Source organism: Cataglyphis hispanica, chromosome 1 (assembly GCF_021464435.1).
Source record: "Cataglyphis hispanica isolate Lineage 1 chromosome 1, ULB_Chis1_1.0, whole genome shotgun sequence".
Classification (NCBI taxonomy): Eukaryota; Metazoa; Arthropoda; class Insecta; order Hymenoptera; family Formicidae; genus Cataglyphis; species Cataglyphis hispanica.
The window spans coordinates 9,935,478-9,959,827 of NC_065954.1; the positions used below are offsets into that span (position 1 = coordinate 9,935,478).

The 24,350-nt window shown below is 33.2% G+C and overlaps 1 protein-coding gene across 3 annotated transcripts in view; it reads right to left on the reverse strand.

Annotated features, from left to right (window-relative positions):
- The window catches only part of LOC126849809 (2-oxoadipate dehydrogenase complex component E1), a 128,459-nt gene that overhangs the window by 72,694 nt on the left and 31,415 nt on the right, over positions 1–24,350 (reverse strand). For all 3 annotated transcript variants that reach the window (XM_050592071.1, XM_050592081.1, XM_050592062.1), the window contains exons 6-7: positions 9,203–9,424; positions 8,953–9,110 (exon numbers count right to left, since the gene is read on the reverse strand). In XM_050592071.1, coding sequence (XP_050448028.1) covers positions 8,953–9,110; positions 9,203–9,424 — 380 coding nt within the window. The remainder of the gene's footprint in view (positions 1–8,952; positions 9,111–9,202; positions 9,425–24,350) is intronic.

Sequence of the window (24,350 nt, forward strand, 5' to 3'; positions counted from 1 at the left end):
CTCATTGTTTATTAAAAAGTTATTAAAAAAAGTTTTTAATTATATGCAAATTATATGCGATTTTTTAATGAATGCATTGATGTTTTCTTTGATATAATGATCTATGTATCGTTTAAATCAATCAAATACAGTTTAAAAACAAAACTAATCTCACTTTATGTTGCAAAGTACAAGCGTGGATGCAGTTTCGTCCCTTCCCCCCTTTGGAGAAGTTTCACTTCCAGAAAATATAACCTCACCCAAATCAAATTTTAGTTTTAAATCAGAAATAGGTTTAGGTTAGGTTATATCTTTTAGAAGTGGAGTCCACCTGCAGGGAGAGGGGCGGGACCCACTGTGTCCACGCATACACTTTCTCATCCATACAACAAAGTAAAAAAATTATAAACCTATATGGAATCTCACTTTGCAAAATATATGCGTGTATGCAATGGGTTCCACTCCCTCCACCCTCCTCTTCACCCTACAAAGGGACTCCACTTCCAAAAGATATAACCTAACCCAAAGAAAATTTTAGTTTTAAATCAGAAATAGGTTATATCTTTCAAAAATGGAGATCCCTCGTTAGGGGGAGGGGAGACCTACGCATCCACTTTTCCATCCACATAATAATTGGGTTAACCTTGCTTCGCATTGTAAAGTATATGTTGCTGGCTATCTGTAATATAAAGGGCTCCGCCCCTCCCCCGCCCTTTGAAAGAAAATTCTATTTTTTTAATAAAAATTTGGATTAGATTAGTTTTTTCGGGGCTGGAGGGCAGTGGGAGAGGCGTAGCGTCTCCCCCGCTCACACATTTACTTAAATACTTAAATATACAATTAAGGATGTTCTGGATGTACAATAGTAACAAAATAGTAGCAAAAAATTGTCAAAATTAAAAGAAAACATATTTCTTACATTTATATTGTTTGAAAAATTAAAAAAATAAATCTGAGTTATGAAAAAAATTAAAGTATCACAAAATAATATGGATTTTGACGTCTTCGTAAAAGAAAATAGTTGTAATTAATCTTTTTCCTATTTTTGGCTTCCTAATTTATGGCAAAAACTTTTGATTGTGAATACCCTCTGAAATCACCTGCAAAAAACAATGAAAAACGAGTAATTTGCAGAAAGAGAGAAAAAGAAAATATTTTTCTACAATTTTTAGTAAATAACTTTTAAACAAATAAGTGGTTCTAAATCAAGTTTTGCATAAATATTTATTAGAATTTCCGTAATATATGTGAAAATTTTTATTTTATTGATAATATTTTTTTCTTATCAAATTTCTCAATAAGTGATATATATAATAGGCGATTTTTCATAAGAATCAATAATAACTTTAAATTTAAATTATTTCCAAACTGTTAAGAGAATTGTGCTCAGTTTTTGCACAAATATTCAGAAGAAATAGTAGAACAATCTATGAAATTTTAATGCTTTTGTTAATATTTTAATATATGACACATACATCCTTATAAAATATAAAATTCAGAAAAATTCCAGATTATTCCATTTAATACATGTTCTTATTGTATAATTTGATTGTTAATAACTTTTTAATAAATAACGAGCGACAGCTAAGACAAACGACCCCCTCTTGCGAGTTACTGAGAATCATGCCTTGACAACATATGTCAAGATCAAGATCATTGGGACTGCTTCCCCTAAACAGTAGTTTTACCATTATATTTTTAATATATATTAATATATTTTATATATAATATATTTTCCTTTCTATTCACACTCAATTTAATTTCGATTTCCTTAACCCATTAAAAAAATATGATTCATTCATCTCTAAACTTATAAAAACTATATATTACTGTTTTCATTCCTTTATTTTTCAAAAAACAGAAAACATAAACTTATGTTACTTCTTATACCGTCGTGGAATGATAAATGTTCAGAAATGGTTGTTAACAGAAAGTCCTAGCTGATTATCATTCCTGTCTCTTATTCAATAACTATCTCATTTTAAAGAAAATGAAAGCTTCAACTAAACAAATTGTTAAAAAGTTTAAATGTAAGAGTTGAAAGTTTTTTCTGTCAATTTCACATTCTTCCTATTTCCGTTTCATATATATCTGGAAAGTAGTTAAACCGTTTAAAAATAAATACATAAAATAAATATCAGAGTCATTCCTACTCACTCATCCTTCCAACTATGTAATTTTTTTAGAAATAATTCCACAGATCAATCCTTTTGTCTCCCTTCATGTCAATATAAAAATTCGTATATTTTCATAATTATTCCAAATCTTATTCTTGTAAAAAATGTTTAACCTTCCCTAAAAAAGAATTTTTTCATATTTCTCTCTTAAAATTTGTTTATTTCCGAGACTTTATCTAATTGATTTCTATATATACTATCATTCACATTTCTTATTATTCTATGTTTCAAATTCTAAAGAAAAAATCCAATCTCTTTGCCCTAGGCATCTTCTCGGCATTTTCTTGGTAAAGATTTTTAGTTTATATGATCCTATATGCCGAGCAAATTCCGTCTTAGTTCTCTCAAAGAAAGCTAGCTAGAAAGCTGGTTAGAAAAAAATTAAAAATTTCCATACTTTTAGTTTAAAAAGTTCAGATTATATCAAGACAACGTATCTCTCTTTACGAATCTTCTCTAACTTTGTGCGATAGCACTTGTCCCTTTCTTGATTTCTATCTCCATTGACGTAATACTTAATTACATAATTAATAATCCTTATTTCGAATATTAAGGAAAGAGAGAGAGAGAGAGAGAGAGAGAGAGAGAGAGAGAGATTGCTCTTCCTAATATTTTTATAATAAATAATAAATTTCTGCATAATCATTTTTAAATATGATTATTTCTAAATATTGTGATATAATATTGTAATATTTTCTACATTTCTTGCACCGTATTATATGTATGTTCATCGATCAGTTCTGTTAAAATGTCAGTATCTGAATCACTTGTATCATTATAGAATCATATATTTTTATATTATTGTATAAATAATTACAGTTTAATTATATTTTTATTAATATTAGATGTTCTATTCATTATTGCAGTACTCAAACCAATCATAAACAATGGATGAAGCATTAACTTTTATTATCCAAATAGCAAAATGTTAGTAGTATGCCAGCAGTATCAGATAGAATTAAATTGAATCATCAATCATGACTTTGCAACAGATTCCGGTGTGCCGCATTCTCATTAAGTATATTGTGGCGATAAAAACGCGGAAATAAATCGGGAATATATATTGCTGTCACACATGACGGCAAAAACATAGTAAAAATAAAACATGCCTGTTAAACACGATTATATTAATAGATGCAATAACAAACTGAATATTATAAGTGTTATGAAATAAATGTTAACGATGAATCGTCAGTTATTTATAATACAACAATATAATGTATTTTTTAATAATTCATAAATTTCAAGATTTATATAAAACTTCTTATTTGCTTTTCACAGTTAAAACGTGGCGCTACTTAGCGGCACGTTTTAACTGTGAGTTCCAAAGGTATTTTTAACGAGGGACACGGGAAAAAAAATAAAAAAAATTTAGGCTCAATAATTTGTAAGATATATCAATAATATGAATATTTAGAAAACGTAAAATTTGAATTTCAACAAAGAAAAAAGTTAATAAAAACTTAATTTTTAATTGAAATAAAAATTATAACAAACAATTATGTAAACAGAACACATTATAAACTTTTTTTATTATTTATCATTACATCATTAAATAGAGCACATCTTAGCACATTCATTTATTTATGTATAATAAATTGAATTCCGCGTAAGCGGAAGAGAAGTTCTGTTATTTTCCCTGCACCCTTACTCCTAAAAAAATCTAATCTAATTCATGTCCAAGGAGTGAATTATTACTTATAATAAAGGCTCACTTTTCGGACATGAGTTAGATTAATTTTTTGGAATGGAGATGCGGGAGAAGAGGCAAACATGCAGGGGACAAGCTTTGCATTTGATTTACTACATAAATAAATAAATGATGTCTTAAAATATATATAATTGTATAATTGTTATATATAATTGTTGTATATAATATTATTATATATTTGTATAATTAATATATATATCGTTTAATTATTATTATAATTATATTTATTATTTTAATATAATTATATAATTTGTAGAAATTTTTTTGGTAATAATTTTTTAATAAACAACAATGTAATTTTTTAAGTATATTTCTAGTATTCTCCAACAAAAATCCCTTCAGTAATCAATATCAAAACGTGGCAAGTTATTAATTTATTCGGAATCCGCTTTTCAATCAAATGGATAACTTTCTTGATTTATTCGGTTTCGAAACAATCAATTTAATATTCTTAATTAATCTGTTAAAATTGTATCAAAAATTAAGCTAAATATAAATATTATATATTTTTGATGTTGTTAGCTGCGCTTTGCAATCTTTATATTTGATTTTGACAGAATCTTAAATATGAGATAGATATGTCGTATAACAATGAAAGAACTATATAACCCGATTTTACTATATATATCTTATATAAATATCAATATGTTTCTACATTATTTCATTGATAATCTATGATAATCCATGCTGTGATTCTGCTATGTTTTGCTGTTATCCTTTGAGAGGAAAGCGGATGCTTAATTTTTTTCTAATTTTATTCTATCACGTTTATGCTTGCAGATGAGCTTGATTTTTTACAATACTCTGGCAATATAGCATAATGTCATTTTATCAGTTTTGATTTAGTTCCTGTTGATATACAGGGTGTCCGAAAATTCGCGCAACACCCTTTAAGGAAAGGTAGAGGATGTTATTCTGAACAGAAAAGTTCTGTATCATTTTTTAATATAACACTTATAGGCCTCTCATCGCCGATTTTCAGCCGGGCGCACGTCGGTGAGTCGTCATAATCATAACATCTGAGCGCTCACACACACTACCAGGAGCGCGGCTCAACGACCGTGCGTCCAGCTAAAGATCGGCGATGATAGGTCAGACTTCACTCAATAATAACTCTTTTATTAAGCGTTATAGAAGAAAATGGTACAGGACTTTTCTGTTCAGAATAACACTCTCTACCTTTCCTTAAAGGGTGTTGCGCGAATTTTTGGACACCCTGTATATCATGCCAATACAAAATGATTAAATTCTATTTTTATTCAATTTCAGATTTCACATCAGATTTCTACTTAAATTTTGCAGCATTTTTTACAACATAAAGACTGCATACACAAAGACTACTTGTTTGGTATATTTCTGCAGATCATTAACTAAAACAACTGATTATGCGCAATTACTTCAAGAATTTTATCGATGTAGTGCATAATATGTAATCTTGATCGACTTGATTATCTGGAGCTATAACTACTTTTCATTTTATAATCTTGCTATAGTGAAAAAGTGTACGAAATTAAAATGGCGTTAATGCCTTATCTTATATAATACACTTTAATTATATCATCAGTACTCGCAGTGAACGAAACACAACTTAAGGTTTCTGTGTTCTCAGTGCAACCATATTTAATTACGATGTCAGAAGCAAAAAATAATATAATTTTTCTTTTACAAAATATATTAAAATAAATAAATTCTTTGAAAGTGATATGTGTCAATAATATGAATAATATGAATTAGTAAAATTTCCTGAAAGTACTCTTTTTTGTTATTTTGCATTAATAAATAATTGTATAACTCATCTCTATCTGTCTTACATTTTCAGCAAAAATAGGCCATATGACGATTGACCAAGATTTACAGCTATTTATTAATTCATGAGACAAAAAGAGAATTTTCAATGTATTTTACTAACCGATATTATCGAACATGAGTGACCATATTCAAAAACACTTTAAAAAAACCATATTTAAAAAAATCGCTTTTGATGTTATTATTCATATGACATCAATAAAATATCAAGAAATTCTAAATACAGTTATTAAATAAATTATTAAATAAAATTAAATTATTAGATAATAACCAAAAATTTTTAAATATTTATAAATAATATATAATAATATAATAATTATAATATAATAATATAATAATTATAAATAATAACCATTAATTATTCTTTTTTTATTATCTGTAAAAAGTACTCAAAAATTACACAAATCTATCTAATTTTATATTTTTTTGCGGTCTGGAAAAAAAAGTAATTTTTTAGTTTTTTGCGCTCTGAATCCCAATTCTCAAGGCAAAATGGCTTATCACGACAGATTTCCGAGAAAAATGGGATTGAAAATTCCTTCCCTAAAACGCGTTTTTTATTATAATATATTTGAAAGTTCACAGCTGACGAACCTGATATGCATAAGACTTTAGATATAACTCAAATAAAAGCTTTATTATGTTTTGCCGATTTCACGATTTTTTCCTTCCGTGAAATCGCGACAATGATCATTTATATGCAATAAAATAGGTCTTTCGATAAACAGAATATCTTGCGCCATACAGCGCTTCAAACATTTCATCATTCATCAGTAATGACATCTATGAATAACTGCGAGAAAAACAAAAGAAATTACGCCGACTTTCTCTAAATAAATAAAATCTAATTGCAAACATCAGTGGATATCTTACACGATAACATCTTTCAAAAAGAAACAACGAGGAGATAATGAAAACACCTTACAAAATATCTCTAATAAAAATAGCTGCTTCAATATTGATAATCATTAAGAAATAAGAGCTTTCCATTCGTCTCAGAATCACGTGTGCAAAGAAGTTCCGTTGAAAAAAGTTCAATTCTTGATTAACCAATAAACTATAAAAAGAGAGCTCCGCGAGACTTGCATCATCATTATTCAGTATTCAGTTTTTGTACAGCTATTATTCAATCAGAGCGCGACTAAGCTATCAATTTTTCTTGCACACTATTCGAATATATGAATCCAGTACATCACGAAATTTTGAGCAATCTGAACCATAAAAAATTCAACAATCATCTCGAAATATTAAGGACGTTCTCCATAGTCAATAAGAGAGAAAATTGATTTTCTTTAAATTTTTTTTAAACTTTATATATACGTTAATGTAGGTGTACTATACGCGTGGCATAAATTTTATTACCCCTTGCAACATTAAAAATCAAGATACTGAGCTTCAAAGTTTATACTTTTATACCTGAAAGTATAACTATTCTCCCCCTTTTTCTTCTCAGTTTTCCGAATTGGATGATTTTGAGAAGGTTATCTTAGACTTCATTAATAAACTTCTTGATTTAGGAGCGGGTTCATCGTATTAAAATTAACTATACGTTTAGTAAAGTTTTTCCATTTGATGACCCATTTTACACACCAACTCATTTATTTATTTATTGCTTTCTCATGGAGGAAGTTTTTTTTATATTTTTTTATATTTTTTTTATATTTTATCTAGTTAAAAGAAACCACATATTGTATTTAGCAATCAGAGATTTAATCTTAACGATCAATCCTTTCCACTAATCAGGCTGGTGTCCCCCGAACTTTTGCAACACACGCGGAAAGATAAGCGCAATCACAAATACACTCACATAATTAAAGTTATCTTTTCTTATATAAATATAAGAATATGTGTCAAATTTCATTTATTTGTAATGAAGAAAAATTATATTATTTTTATTTAATTAATCGAATCATTTCTTAATCCTCTTTCATTCCCAATACGAAGATCGCATCCTTGGTCCCATCCTATAAAAAGAATTAAATTCCTTGACTAAAAAGGGATTACTAAGCAAACATTTGAATAGGTAGGATGATAGCGAAACGGTCGTTTATCAGACATGTCTATCAGATCTGTGAATTTGTTCGACCCGAATTCTTATGTTGCGTCTTTCGACATAATGAGAATAGTTGTTGCGCCTTTCCATTGTAATTCACTTTTCCTCAAATCTGGATGTAACAGCTTAAACATTTTACTTTAATATAAAAATATCGAATCTTTTACCAGAGCTATTATCGAACTTCAAGTTCCAGCGCGCTTTGTTTTTAGGTATAGCCGTACTGTCAAATGGAATGATTGTCTCATGCAGGCCAATTGTAAAATTGTTGCGAACAATAAAAATTTTAATCATAATGCACGAGATTGAAAGTGCTTGATCGCATTGAAAACGTTTTTTGCTTATTTCTTTAAAAAATTATTGTTTAAACAATTTTTAAAAGATAATTATTTTTTACAAATATAATTTTTTACAAATATAATAAAATCACAATATAATAACAAATATAATATAATCTTCCATTCTTATTTATTAAATTTACTATTAAAATTTTTATTATTAGCAATGGTTTTGCAGTGGGATTGCAATTTTGTCTGCATGGAGCAATCATTCTACTCTTGATACAATGTGACTACACCTAAAAATAACCCGAAGTTCAATGTTATTTATAGCAAAAAATTCGATATTTTTATATTAAAGTACAATGTTTAAGATTTCATTTGAATTCTATCTGAAGTTTCTAGCACATCAAGTTTATCTGCTACAAATTTTCAAAAATGGTAAAAACGTTTGTTAGATGTTTCAACCTATTTCTCTAAAAAATCTAATTTATATGTATAATAATAACCTATGTACTTATATTTATATAAGATAATAGATCATTTTATGATGCGGATTTGGACTTAATGTCCAAAAAACTTTAGTAAACTTTGTTTTTTCCAGATCGCAAAATTATACAGAACTATGTTATCTATTATTGATTAAGCAAAAAATATTGATGAGAAATATTTTCTTCAAAAAAGAGAAGACAAAAATTATTTACTATTTAATTATTATTTTACAATATTTTACTCTTTGCATAATCTATTTATTATTTTAAATAGTATAAGTATATAAATTTAAAAAGTAAAGTTGCTTTTAAATTTTAATTCACAGAAATGGACAAGTGAAGAAAAACGTAAATCGGAAGATATCTACTCTGAAAAAAAACCTAACATTGGTTCTGGTTTTTCACATAAATTAATAATTCTAATAGCATATTCTTTATGTTTATTATATGTTCTTACGGTCGATTTTGTATAATTTTATATATAAGAGGGTTTGTGATCATGGGATCATCTAACTCATTGTGACCCCATCTTCTAAAACAATTTAGATCAATGAAAACATCCCTCCTGAATTGTCTTTGATATTTAAAGGCTATTCTTACAGCCCGTACAACCATCTACAAAGTTTTAATATTATGATTATATCAATCAAATTAATATCAATATTATAGTGAAATTTTACCACAAAAATTTTATCACAGAAGTATACCTCAGGATTATCGCCATTCACGTGAATTACAGGTGCAGATATACTTTTTGCTAAATCCGTGCAATATCTCGATGATCGACTTCTTGAAGTCGGAGTCGTGAAACCTAATTGATTGTTAATTATTAAATGAATTGTACCGCCGATTTCAAAATGTGGTGCTTTACTCAAAGTTAAGCACTCCTGATTAACTCCTTGTCCTGGATAAGCAGCATCCCCATGTACCTATCGAAGCATTTTAAATATTAAATAAATATATAATGTCTCACAGCTATAACTAATCATTTTTAGATTGTCATTTTTAAACAATAAATTAATTAGTGAAGCTCCGAAATGTTAACCAACAAAAAACGTAAATTATAGCAGGCAATCAGGAGCAAACGCAGTGTGTAGGGCGCAATTAGATTTATTGACAATGGAATTGTATATAGAAAAATTGCGAACTTTTCGGTCTTTTTTAAGATCCTCTTCAATATAAACAAAATTGATAACCTTTACGAAATATTGTTACGTCTCTGATGGTATTCCCTGATCTTTCGTCGAGTCGGCAAAGAAATTAAAAAGGGAAGATCGTAGTTATGGTGTTGTTTAAAAATATCTGTATAAAGAGGTAGCTATCTGGAGAGTTAGAATTCCACTATCGTGCTGAGCGGACGCTTTCCACCGGTTATACTGGGTGTCCTACAAAGATTGTCCTTTACCATTTTGCAATTTTCGCAATAATTATTGAAATATTAATTAAAAGGTATTGGCGAATAAGCACGCGGCTATCGCGCGGCTAGACCATGGAATGTACGCTTTAGGCGTGACAGCGCCGAGCTTTATAGTGTCGCACGGCAACGAAAAGTTTGGCCTCGCGACGAGAGAGATACGCGAAAGATCAAACTTTTTCGAAGCTCACTGCTGGCACGCCTAGAGCGTACGTCTCATGGTCTAGCCTCGCGATAGCCGCGCGAAACGCGTGCTCATTTGCCAATACTTTTTAATTAATATTTTAAAAAATATTGCGAGAATTGCAAAATGGTAAAGGACTTTTCTGTTCAGTTTATTGTCCTCTTTCCGCTCACGAACGTTGGCACAATCTTTGCAGGACACCCTGTATACATTATTGATATTTCAGTTATTGTGTTTGTGCTTATTTGCTTCTTTTTATTATTAAAGTTGTTACTCTTTTCTAACCAAAAGTTTCATCATTTCCCGACGCGAGTGCGACATCGTGTTAAGTGAATCGATATACCGAAATCCTTGCGCGGACGTAACAATATTATAAATTAAAGATCGCATATATATAAATACAAATCAATAAATAATAAATAAATAAATAAATAATTGATACATAAATAGTAAAGCTGTCAAATAAATAAGAGTTAACCGTCGCATATCTAGTCAATAAATATAAAAATCAAATATCAACTGAAAACCTTTATCGATATTCTTCGGGATTAATTTATAATATTATGTAAAAGTTATTTATTAATTTTGTTTGCCCTGAAGAGCATCTTAAAAAAGACGTCCGAAAAAAAATTTTCTACTTACAATTCCATTGTCAATAATAAATCTAATTGCGCCCTACATACTGCGCTTGCTCCTGATTGCCTGCTATAATTTACATTTGGAGATATTTTTATCATTTAATAAATATTTATTACAAACATGTCACAAATATCGACAATCTTAACATACATATTTCGATACATTTCTGCGCAATATTAGAATTGAAATAAAAATCAAACTCAACCTAGTTAAGATAGCAAAATGCATTCTAAATTTATATTATCATATTCTTCATTTTTCTTACAAATGTAATGAAAAAATAATTAGAGACGAGCTCATGCTGCTCAAAATATGTACAGACATATGTTATATCTATAAAAGTTAGTAAAAGAATGACATATAAAAAACATATAAATAATGTCTATCAAGAGCGAAGTAAAAAACGCAAAAAAAATTCCCTGATCAACAAAAGGCAATTAATTAATTGTTTTAGTCCCATTTTTAGCCATTCTCGGTAACTTAATAAAAACTTATGTACATTAAAAAATTAAGAAAATAATATAAAAATAAATGCAAACTGTAACAACAAAATAAAAATCTGTTCGAGATTACATTAAATCTCTAAAAAAATTACCTTTTTATAAAAAAGATAAAAAAAAGGCGCCAAGTACACGCGCTATGTGAAAAAATATTATATTTAAATAATAACATTTTAAATAAATATACTTTTGTATAAAATAATTATTTAAATTTTCTGGCGCCCTTTTCTTACCTTTTTTTTTAAAAGTAATTTTTTTAGGGATATCATTCTTTTTTTTCAAAATGCAACAGTTCTTTTTGCTTATTATAGATATCTATATCCTTCAAATTTCTTATCTACTTTAAAAATAACGGATAATTACAAATTAGTGTATCAGAAATATATATTATTATTTACGATCTATACTTTTATATTTTTTTATGAATAATCGTTGTTATTCATGTAGTTTTATTATTATTATTAATTATATAAATTAGAAACTTACGGATAGTTCGTACCTTTTTATAAATTTTTAAATTAAAGAGAAAAAAAATTAACTTAAATATAATAATAATATATTTAATATTCTAAGAATAATATTTTTAATAATAATATAACAATATTATAACTTTTAACATTATTTAATTTAATTTATATTGCATGGCCATTGTTTTGCTATTTTATATTAATTTGATTAATGGGCTTTTGGCACATTTTATTCTATGAAATAAATCATCTAATAATTTTCAAACTTGATTGATAACAATTGTTAATAAAACTTATATAAGACATTAACATTTTTATACAACATAATTTTAACTGCATTGCACTACACTCGTTCATGTATACTAGAGTCCTTAAAGATAGAATCTGGTCACTTAATTAGTTTTAGAAAAACATGACAGCAGTGTATACATGAACGAGTGTAATGCAAAACAATTATAATTGTGTTGTATAAAAAAATATTTTTTATGCAAGTCTTATTCACAATTGTCACCAATCAGGTTTGAAAATTATAAGACGATTTATATCATATAGAATAAAAATTGTCTGTACCAAAGCAGAATAACCAAAACAATAGCAAAACAATAGTCAATCTATAATTAAATATTAAAAAATTAAAAAGTTTTAATTTTTATTATATAGTTTATATTTTTTATAATATCGTATATTATTATCTGAGAATATTATATTAAATATAGTTATATTATTATTATTTGAGTTAACTTTCTTTTATTCTTTAATTTAAGAATTTATAAGAAATACAAATTGTTCGTAATTTTCTTATTTAAATAAATATATAAATTTATAAAAAAGTACAAGCTGTTCGTAATTTTTTTATTTAAATAAATATAAATTGTATGTAATTTTTTTATTTCATTTCTTTTTAAATTATTGTTTTCCCTAACAATTTCTATTGGTTCTGCCAATGTTTTTCCAATGTTTGTTTCGATCAATAAAAAGGAACACCCACTATAGTCAGATTCAATTCAGCCTTGTACTCAAATGTAGGCCTTTAATTTAGATACGGTTACCATAGTAATTTTTCAATCAATCGCTAATTGCAGAGTGTTGCTAATATAACTCATAAACACTAGCGCAATCTTTCGTCGAAAGCAACAAATGAACATTTTATATTATACTATATGTATACATATTTGTTGATGACGACGTGGACGTTTCTTAAACAAAATTTTCACATATGGAACTTTGCATCATAATATCTCTGACTATAGATCAAGTACAGCAAAAATAAAGACATTTTCCTTATATAATTAAGTCCCAAGCTACCCAATAAGCCTGTTAAAAATTCGATCGATCCAGCCGTTACTGAAAACCGTTATTATGAGGTATACTTGCAACTGACCGACTCGCGTATAGATACACGGTGTGCCTCGCTATACTTGGCGCGAGACACTACCGTGTCTTTTGATATTCGGGAAATTAAAATTATTCCAATTTAACTACTTGTTGCGACATAGGCTCAGCAAAATTAATAACATCAAAACATTCTTTAAAATCGAAAAACAGCCATGAATATTATTATTTTCGAGCATTTTTATATTTTTAAAGGAATCCATGTCGCAAACAAGTGCGAAAACAATTTTAACAGTTGGCTGCGCGATACACGACACCGACACGCGCGAGGCCGTGACGTACGCGGAGACGTATAGGCCACCGGCCTATCGCTCTCACGACTTAAACTCTCGTGTCTTATTCCACTAAAATTTTTGCGTGGCAGCCAATTAAAACCGGCGTCGTTTCGGAAATTCGAATCGATCACGGTGGTTCGAATTTATTGGCAGCGAGCGACAAGAAAGATCGCTATAAAAGAGCCCGCTTTTGGGGAGCGGGCGCATTCGCTATTACGCGTAGAGTTACTGCTTAGATACATCGCCTTATAAACAATGCAATTCGACTTGACAAACTCCTTACGATGACTTTTTCTTTTCTGACATCGCTTTTCTTTTGTTTACATTTACACCGATATGCTTTAATACGTATTACTGGTCACAATCATAATTATTTCTCTAAAGAATGGAACAGAACAGCTGTGATTGAATGATATAGTTATTTTATATATTAAATATGATGACAGATTTATTTTATATATTAAAAATATGTCGATGTAAATTAGGTCATTGATAAAAAAATTAAAGTTTGGGAAGCAAATGCAATGTGTAATCGTAACTCACAAGTATTTCAAAACAGAATAGTTGTTTTTGACATTTATAATGATTGCGAGTTCTGACAAACATATCGATTAATTCAAAACTGCTGTTACAATTCCAATGAGCAAAATAATATTTCTAAAAATGTTTTTCAAACATTTTTAATAATATTGTTTGTTTATTGGGATTATATGCGCGTTTGCATTTTGTGTTGCAGTGGCACCAAAAAAGAGATTGAAATGAAATTTGCTAATTTAATATATGGCACGGATATAATGAACTATTTGACAGCCAATTATAATGCTATAGGCCCGTAATAAGCATTATATATAACACAAAGTCTTAAATGTATTTCTAAGTTAGAGGCGCTATAAATGTGCGCTGAGAATATGACCAACTTTAGTCGTATTACTAGCACATTTATCTGCGCCTCTAAATGTGGCACTTTAAATGTACCTCTAAATGTGAGCTCAGAATACGGGCAATAATGTACAAAACATGAGTGCATAAATTATTTTCGTCGTGTTCAGTCCGTCCGAAACCTTTAACGTTTCGTCTCGCGCTTTACATCGCGTTGCTTTCGAACAAATACATACTTGAAAAATACTACATATATAATGATCTGTCGAAACGACAGCAGGAGCCAGATAATTAAGACCTGCAGAACACAATTGTGTTAAAGATCAGGAACGCCAGCAATCAGTAAAAGCTGACGGACGGAAGCAATATCCAAGCTTCCAACAAGGACTCGCAACGCACAGAAAGTGATAAAAGTACGGGCACGCCAGCTATCATTTAAGGCTGATGGATTTCCTAAATGATAGAAAATAATACACGGACAACAAGACGAGCATCGCCATTACAGCCGTAGCACAAACGTGAGCCGCCAAGCACCGCGACCTACGACAATCCTATGACAACACACCGTCACCGGACAACAAGGACCGACATCAAGCATCAGGCCGCCAACCGTCGAACCGCCGAGCGACAGACTGCAACGTAAGCAACCTACTGACACAGCATACGATCATGTGAATCGTCATATTATTGTAAGTCAGAAAAATTTCGGACTTACAATAATATGACGATTCACATGGTATAATTAATAAATATTAATTATAATTGCATGAATGTCGGAAGGTTCAAACGTTCCGAAACAACCGATAGCAAACCGATCGTGGTTATTTAGCGAACCGGCACGACGAGCAATTAAATTAAGTCTAACGCCGCGAGAAAATTTAGATAACGCGCAAAGAAATTTAGAAACACAATATTCGAGCGAAAGCGAATCTCAATTACCGAAGAACGTCGTCACCGAACGCGATTTTCCGTTTAATAGTCTCGACGAAAGCCTATTCCCGAATAACACGACTGATCCCACTGACAACACTCAATGCAAGACTAGACGCATGAGACCGTATATTAGCAGGACTCTGAGTAAAGTATCCTTACGACGCAAATTTTCGTTAACCTCATACAAAAGCGATCAATTTGATCCGGAAGAAATTTATAGCTCAAACTAATAATATGGCTGAAGCACGATTCCCGCAAGATCACACTCCCGCGAATATACCGCAAGGCGCAGTAGACGCCAAGATCGAAAACATGCGTCGATCCATCCGCCAGATGGGCCAAAATATAGCGAAGACGGATCATACACCTCCCGCATATCGTGAAGAAAGACGAGAAATAAACGAATCGACCAACGATATTAAAGAGATAATGCGCGGAATGATACAGGATATGAGACAGGAAATGAGGCAAGAGATTAGAAATATATGCGCCGAAATTTGTGACATCCGAAAGAGAACCGCGACAAGGTCGACAAAATGAGGATAGAACTCCGCCGAGAGATCGAAACGACACCGCGTTTGATTTCATGCCCGACGATGTACAAGCATCAGCGAGGACGCGGATTTTTGTCATTAAAAGAAGCTCACGGAATGATTCCAGAATTTGACGGATCAACACATAAATTACAAGAATTTTTAAATGCAACTACCTATGCAGTAGAACACATTGATCCTTTAGATGAAAATAACTTTGCTAGGAGCCGTACTTTGCACAAAATTAAAAGGTCGAGCAATGCTAGATTTCCAAACACGCAAAATTCGAGACCTTGCACAATTGAAAAACGAGTTAGAAATTTACTACGCAAGCAAAAAGAGTACGACTCACTTACAAATCGAGTTCAACACGCTAAACAAAAACCAGGAGAGAGCGCGCGAACGTATGGACTCAGAGCCGACACATTAGCTATGGAACTCTACGAGTCGATGATGGAAAAACGACATCACACGGTAGATAACAAACGGGCGATAATGGAAATAATTCAACAACAAGCGTTAGAAAATTTTCAAATAGGATTAAATGACGACATCAAAACGATAGTCCGATCGCGAAGATACGCGACACTGCAAGAAGCTATAGCAGCAGCCAGCACAGAAGAAAAGGTCAGGGAACCATCCGCGACCAGCATGCGACATAGAACAAATTCCGCACCGACCTACAAAAACGAAAATAAAATAAAATAAACGTATAATGCAATAAGTATGACAAAAACGGGCATTATGGTCAAGATTGCAGAACTGCCAATACGCAAATCGATTTTCATTGCCAAAACCTGATTTATCTCGCGTAAATGCAGTAAACAAATTTTGCAATTATTGTAAAAAATCCGGACATAGCCGTGACGAATGTTGGAGTCTAAACAAAAAAACCCAAAGCAAAAATAAATAAAGCAAAAGATGGCAATCTTAAACAATCGCGCGAAGAAAAAATATACGATTAAACAATTTCACGACGACGAAAGAGCACTGAAAACGCGAATAGTAGCGACAACGAGCAGGATGAAGTGAGAAAGAAGTCACCGCGACCTGCGTCCGAGTATCACATTACACATATCAAAGATATGCCGAATTCGCAGAAAGGAATGGAATTATTATTAATAACACTACCTATGCGACAAGCGAAAAGGGAAAAAGTACAAATGTTGTACGATTCAGGTTCGACAATCTCGTTAATAAAATTAAAGCAATTGAATGACGACACTCTTATATACGAGGATAAAATCGCACTCACAGGCATAACCGGTTACAAAGTACATACAATTGGGAAAGTGTACGTGACAATTAAAATAAATAATCACAAAGTAAAACATGCATTTTACGTGGTAAGAGACGATATTCTAATCGATTATGAAGGGATTTTAGGAATTGAGATAAACACGCGCGCCGATACCTCGCCGGTGAACATGAGACCGTATCGCTTTCCGGAAAAGCACAAGACGGAAGTAAATAAATAAGTGCAACACATGTTAAAAGATCAAATTATCCGGACTAGTACAAGTCAATGGAATGCACCATTATTAATGGTACCAAAAAAGACAGATGCGTCGGGAAAACCTAAGCTCCGAGTAGTAATAAACTTCCGGAAACTGAACGATCTGACAATAGGAGATTAATTTCCACTGCCCAACATTACAGATATATTGGACCAATTAGGAAACGCCAAATATTTTACAACTCTAGATTTGGCATCAGGCTATCACTAGATACCGATGACCGAAAGAGATAAAAATAAAACAGCATTTTCAACACCCTACGAACATTATGAATTTAATAGAATGCCATTTGGAAAAAATGCGCCAGCAACATTGCAGCGTCTGATGAATTCAGTTTTAACTGGAATGCAAGGACTTAAATGTCTGGTTTATTTAGATGACATAGTAATTTACGGATCAATCCTATAGAACCACAACAAACGACTCAAGGAAGTATTGCAGAGCCTCCGAGAGAATAATTTAAAATTGCAACCGGATAAATGCGAATTTTTACGCAAAGAAGTAATTTATTTAGGTCATATTATTTCGGAGAACGGACTCTCCGGACCCGTCAAAACTAACGGCGATAAAAGAATTTCCAACACCCAAAAAAGTAAAGGATATTCAATCTTTCATAGACTTAGCCGGATATTATAGGAAATTTATTGAAGACTTTTCCAAAATAGCAAAACCGTTGACAAAATTAACGAAGAAACCCGAAAAATTTGAATGGACAATGGAACAACAAAACGCTTTTGAAATTCTAAAAAAAAAAATTAACGACGGCGCCAGTGCTAAGATTTCCAGACTTTAAATAAGAATTTATAGTGACCATCGATGCATCCGACTAGGCAATCGGAGCAGTGTTGTCACAAGGAAAGATGGGCGATGACCAGCCGATTGCTTACTCAAGCAAAGTATTATCTCGCACGGAACAAAACTATAATACGACCGAAAAAGAATTGTTAGCGATCGTATGGGCTGTAAAACATTTTAGACCATACGTATACGGCACAAAATTTAAAATTGTGACCAATCACAAACCATTAATATGGCTTTTTAATGTTAATGATCCCGGATCAAAATTAATTCGCTGGAGACTTAAATTAGAAGAATATGATTATGAACTCATTCACAAAGCCGGAGGAGCGAACGCAAACGCCGATACACTGAGCCGCAACGTAATACGAGATACGAACGAGGTAAAGGAGGAAGAGCGAGAAATCCTCTCAATAGAAAAGGAGACTCCGATGAAGAAAAAATATATACGGAGGAAGAAAAGAAACAGATATTATATGAATATCATGATGCACCCACAGGAGGACATCAATCGAGCGAAACATACAAAGAATCCGCTTAACCTATAATTGGCCAGGATTAACAAAAGATGTTGAAAAATACATAGCCAAATGCGAATATTGCGAAAACAATAAATTATTGCGAAAAAATAAAGCCCCGTTGATAATTACGGACACGCCTACTAAACTGTTTGAAAAATGCGCCCTAGATATTATAGGACCATTAACCTTCACAACAAATGGGAATAAATATTTATTAACCTTCCAAGATAATTTAATAAAATTTAGTAAAGCAATACCGATCCCTAATCAAGAAGCGAAAACAATTAGCAAAGAATTCATTACAAAAATTGTACTAGAACGCGGAATTCCGGAAAAAATCCTAACCGATCAAGGCACAAATTTTTTAAGCAAAATATTTAAAAATACGTGCAAATTATTAAAAATAAATAAAATACAAACAACCGCCTATCATCCGGAAAGTAATGGAGCGTTAGAAAGATCGCATCGAACATTAGCTGAATATTTGCGACATTATATAAACGAAGACAAGACTGGGACGAATGGATACCGTTCGCAATGTTCACATACAATACAACGCCGCATACAGCCACGGGATACACACTCTTCGAATTAGTTTACGAAGCGGAGTTACCTACGTCACTGACGAGACCGCCGAAACTGACGTATAATTACGATGATTACGTGCAAGAACTAAAAGAAAGGTTACGAGCCACGAATCAATTCGCAAAAGAACATATAAAAGAAGAAAAACTAAAAGTCAAGAAACAGTATGATAAAAATATTAGAGAAATAAAATTTAAAGTAGGCGACAAAGTATTAATGCACGACGAAACACTCTGACGCGGACGATCGAAAAAACTCGAATCCCTATGAACCGGACCATACACGATAATCGAAAAAAATTCAGATGTAAATTATACAATAAAAAAACGAAGAAAGTCAATTCGCATACACATAAATAAATTAAAACAATTTAATGAAAATTAAAATAAAAACTCATCCTATGGATTGTTAACACGAAACATACAGTCCAAAAAAAAAGAAAAAAAACAGGCATCTATATTATGCAAATTCAAACAGTATACAAACCACCAACTAACAGACGCAGAGGACTGATAGACGGAATAGGCTCAATAGCAAAATCGTTATTCGGAACAATAGACGCGTATGACGAAAAACATATTAAAACATAATTCAAGTACACAATTTTAGATAAGCGTAATTATTAAGAAACGATTATAAGAATATTATATACGGAAAAAATTGTATTAAAATAAGAAAATCATTTTCTTTTAGCGAAAAACGTCGCTCCGAACCTCTGTTTTTCTTTTGTAACGGGGGAGGGATGTTATAGCTCAAAATTAGCTATAACTATTATTATTCGTTATATTATATATTGTTAATCTTAAATATTATTAATTTAAAGTATTTTTTAATACGCCTTCTGACTGTAACGAGATATCGCGAAAGGCGTATAATGTTATGAGCGCGAAACGCTGACGAAGCGAGCCGAAGAAGATCGAACCACCGGAAATGCAAGGAATTTCAATTGAACCATATTTTAGCTTGCATTTTGGCCTAACCATTCGAAATGAGTGACACAACCATATATGTCATGTCGCTAAGGGATCCCTTCCAAAAAATCAATCGAAAAGGAGATAATAAAAGAGACCACCGCGAATACGCGGCGGGCAGTCATCACTATCAATTTATATCGGACAGTTATTAACGTTAATTTTTATTCAATCTTAAACAGTTATTGTATAGTGAACAGTGAAAATATATCCTTTTGTATAAAATAACTAAAGGGAGGCTACAACAGGCTCATTACAACAAACCAGCTGGACATCCTGACCATCCTTGAACTTCCTAGTTCTCAATCGGTTAACAATCCCAAAATTACGTTCCTTTCCAAAGGGCACAATAATATATATATATATATATATATATATATATATATATATATGTTTATTTATATATATGTATTTCTATATCTCTATATATCTATTCTCTCTATATTCTATATTCTCTCTCTATCTTCTTCTATAATCTCTCTATATTCTATATATCTATAAAAAAAACTATATAGATAGATATTAATTTTATTGACTCCTCTTGGGGTTACAAACTCTTACATACTATACTTACAACTATCTTAACTCTAACTTACATCTAACTTAATTCTAACTTATCCTCCTTAATCTCTAACTATCTCTAATCTACCTACACACACACACACACAACGCTATTTGCCCAACTCTAACTTGGGACCTCCGCTTCCGGCTCATGTTTCCAATCCTTTCACATTTCATTCACACATCCTACATCAATCCTCTCTCTCTCTCTCTCTCTCTCTCCTCTATCCCATTCCATCTTCCCATCATTCTCTCCATGTCTCATCATTCTCTCCATCCTTCCTCCATCCCTTCTCCACCTCTCTCCAGTCTCCACATCTTTCCCATGTTCCCATGTTTCCTCCTCCTTCCATAATCTACATATTTTACTCTCTTCATACTTCCAGTACTAGTTCCCCCTCATTCCATTTCCCAACCTGTACCTTGCCATCCTTTGCCATCTACTTTCCCCCCAATCACTCTTCAGATACTCGGGTATCCCACTCCCCTTGATTTTTCCGTAGCACCTATTGTATCTTGACCCTTCTATCCTTTCCCAACATTCCTTCTTATCAATCTCTATATCCTTTTTCACGAAATAACCGAAATCTAGCACTCCTTCCGACCTTTTCGCCTCTACTTCCATCATGCCCATATCTCTGTCTTCAAAATCTTCTCATCTTCCTTCTCCCTCTCTTCCTCCATCTCTTCCATCCACTCCTCCTCCCTCCACCTCTTCAGCCCCTCCTCTCCTACCTTCCTCCATTGTTCCATTCCTTCCTTCCATCTTACATACCTTTCCTTCTCCAACTCCTTCCTCTCTCTCCATCCCCAAATTTCCACCCCATACCCCATCACTGTCCTCACCAGTTTATCGAAGAGCCATAATCTTCTTTTCCAATCGTTCTTAAATTTCCTTTTTCCCATTCCCCAAACCTGACCCATTACAGCAGCACCCTTCCTTAACCTATCTCTTATCTGTGCCTCCTGTCCTCCATTCCTCTGCATTACATAACCCAAATAAGAAAATTCTTTTACCTCCTCTATCACCTTCCCTTTCCACCTCCAGCTTACATTCCTTTCTCTCCCTCCTCCTTTCCTAAACCTCAATATTTTCGATTTTCCTATATTTAACTTCAACCCCTTCTTTTCCAGATAGCCCTCTAACCTTTCAATCATACTCCTCATCCCATCCTCCTCCTCCGCAATCAAAACTACATCATCCGCATATGCCAAGATGTAGATTTTCCTTTCCCCTAATTTAACCCTTCCTCATCCTCCTCTACTCATTACTTCCTCCATATCCGCCGTTACCAAATAGAATAGGTGAGGGCTCAATAAGCAACCCTGCCTTACTCCTCTTCCAATCCAAAAGCCTGTTCCCAAATCCACTCCCCTCCTCACTCTGTTTCTAGTCTCCCTCAAAATATCCACGCTTCTTCTGACCAGCCCTTCCCCCCTCTCTCTCATCGTTTCCACCAATTTCCTCCTATCTAGTCAAACGCCGTTTTTAAATCTATAAAAAATGCCATTAGTTTCCCTTTCTTTTTCCCCAGCTGTCTATTCACCAAATAGTTCAGTATGAATATATTGTCCACTGTCCCTAACCTCTTCCTGAAACTCGTTTGATTCTGCGGTACCAAACCCTTCTTCTCCACCTCCTCGCTTACTCTACTTGCCAGCATCGAAGCATACACTTTATAGAGCGTCGAAGTCAGCGACACCCCCCTATACTCTTCCATCCTCTCCCCCTCCCCCTTCTTTAATATCGGCACAATCACCCCCTCATTCCACTCTACTCATCCTTCTCCCCTCCAAACCCTATTGCATATCTTCCAGGCTCTCTTCCCCGTATTTCCACACCATCGTCGGAATTCCATCCAGACCCACCGCTTTATTATCCTTCTGTCTTCCAATCGCTGACCTTATCTCATTCCACCAGTCTTCCTCCATCCATCCAGCTCCACCCTCTGTCCTATCCACTACTCCCTTCCATCTACCCATCCACTCTTCCATTATATTTCTATCATTCATTCCACTCTTCCATTCCTTATATCTTCCTTCACCTTCCATTCTTCATTCCTTCCATTCCCTCTTTCCATCTTCCTTCCTCTATCCTTTTCCTTCCATTCCTTCTCCTAGATTCCATCCCTTCCTTCCTCTCCATATCCACTGTCCCTCTTCCTCACTGCATTCCTTCCTCCTTCCACCTTCCATCCACCATCATCCACCTCCTTTCTCTTCTCCATATTCCTCTCACTCTCCTTCCACCTTTCCTTCTACATTCTTCCTTCCTCATCCATACCATTTTTCTCGTCCTCTTTCTTTCCTTTTCCTTCTCCTTCTATCCACTATGATTGGATGGTGATCAGAGTCCATTATCCCTACCTGCCACCCCATCTGTCCTTATCCATCATCCATTCCCTGTCCACTTCCATTCCCCTCCATTCCCCTTCCATTCATCCATTCATATTGTCCATCCACTTTCCCTATCCATCTCAATTCTTTCCCTCCTTGTTAATTCTTTTGTCCTTCCATTCTCCCCTTCCTCCTCCCTTCTTCTTTCACTCCCTTTCTTCACTTAGTTCCCATTCAATATTCTACCGTTTTCTTTCTTTCTCTCCACCCATTCATTCAACTTCCTCTCATATCTCTCCTCTCCTATCCCTCCATTTCCTATCCTCCACTTCCAACGCTACTTCCATTAAACCCTCCGTCTCTTTTGCCTTCCTCCATCCCCAATCCCTTTCTTATTCCTAACAACATCCCTCCCATTACCTTCCTCTTCTTATTCTTCCTCTTCCTACATTCCATCCAATCTTTCATTATATCCCTCGATCTATCCCATCCTTTTTTATCCAACTAGGTTTCGCTCATCCACCATCCACTCCCTCCTCCAAGTCCCTTCCTTATTCCTTATCCCCCACGTCCATTCCTCCATCCTCTTCCTTTTCCCCTTTCAGTTCCATTTCCATCCTTCCACTTCTTCCTCTCATCCATCTCCATCCATTTCTCATCTATCCTTCCTTCCTCTTCCTCTCCTATTCCATCCATTCTTCCTTCCTTCCATCCTCCATTCTTTCCTTCCACTTTCCAGTTTCTTCCTATTCCAAACCTCCATCTTTCCTCCTCATCTTTCAGCTACTCCATTTCCCTTCCACCCACTCCACTTCCACCTATCCTTCTTATCTTTTCGATCTCTGCCTTAACTCCAATGCTGCCAAACAATTCCTCTACCACCCTTCTCCTCCCTTCCTTTACCTCCACTCCTTTAATCATTGTTCCTTTCCTTCATTTCCCTCCCTTTCTACTCCTATTCCATCTTCCTTCTTATCTCCTATTCCTTCCATCTCCTTCCATTTCTCTCTTCCATCTCCATTCCTATTCTCCTCCTTCTTCATCTCTTTCTTCCTTCCATCTCTTCCTCTCCTCTTCCATCCACCACCTCCACTCTGACTCCTCTCTTTCCATTCCATCTCTTCTCTCCATCCTCTCTTCATTCCATCCCTCCATTCCATTCCAGCCCTTCATCATCCGCTGTAACTCCCCTTCTCCCTCTATCCATCCTAACTCCGCATCTTTTACTGTTCGCGATATTTTCTTGCTTCTTAACATCTCCTCCTCCCCCTTCCCTAGTATCGGCTCCTTTCTTTTCCTTTTTAAAAGCTCCTCCACATTTCCGTAGCTACCTCTCCTTCCTTTTCCTT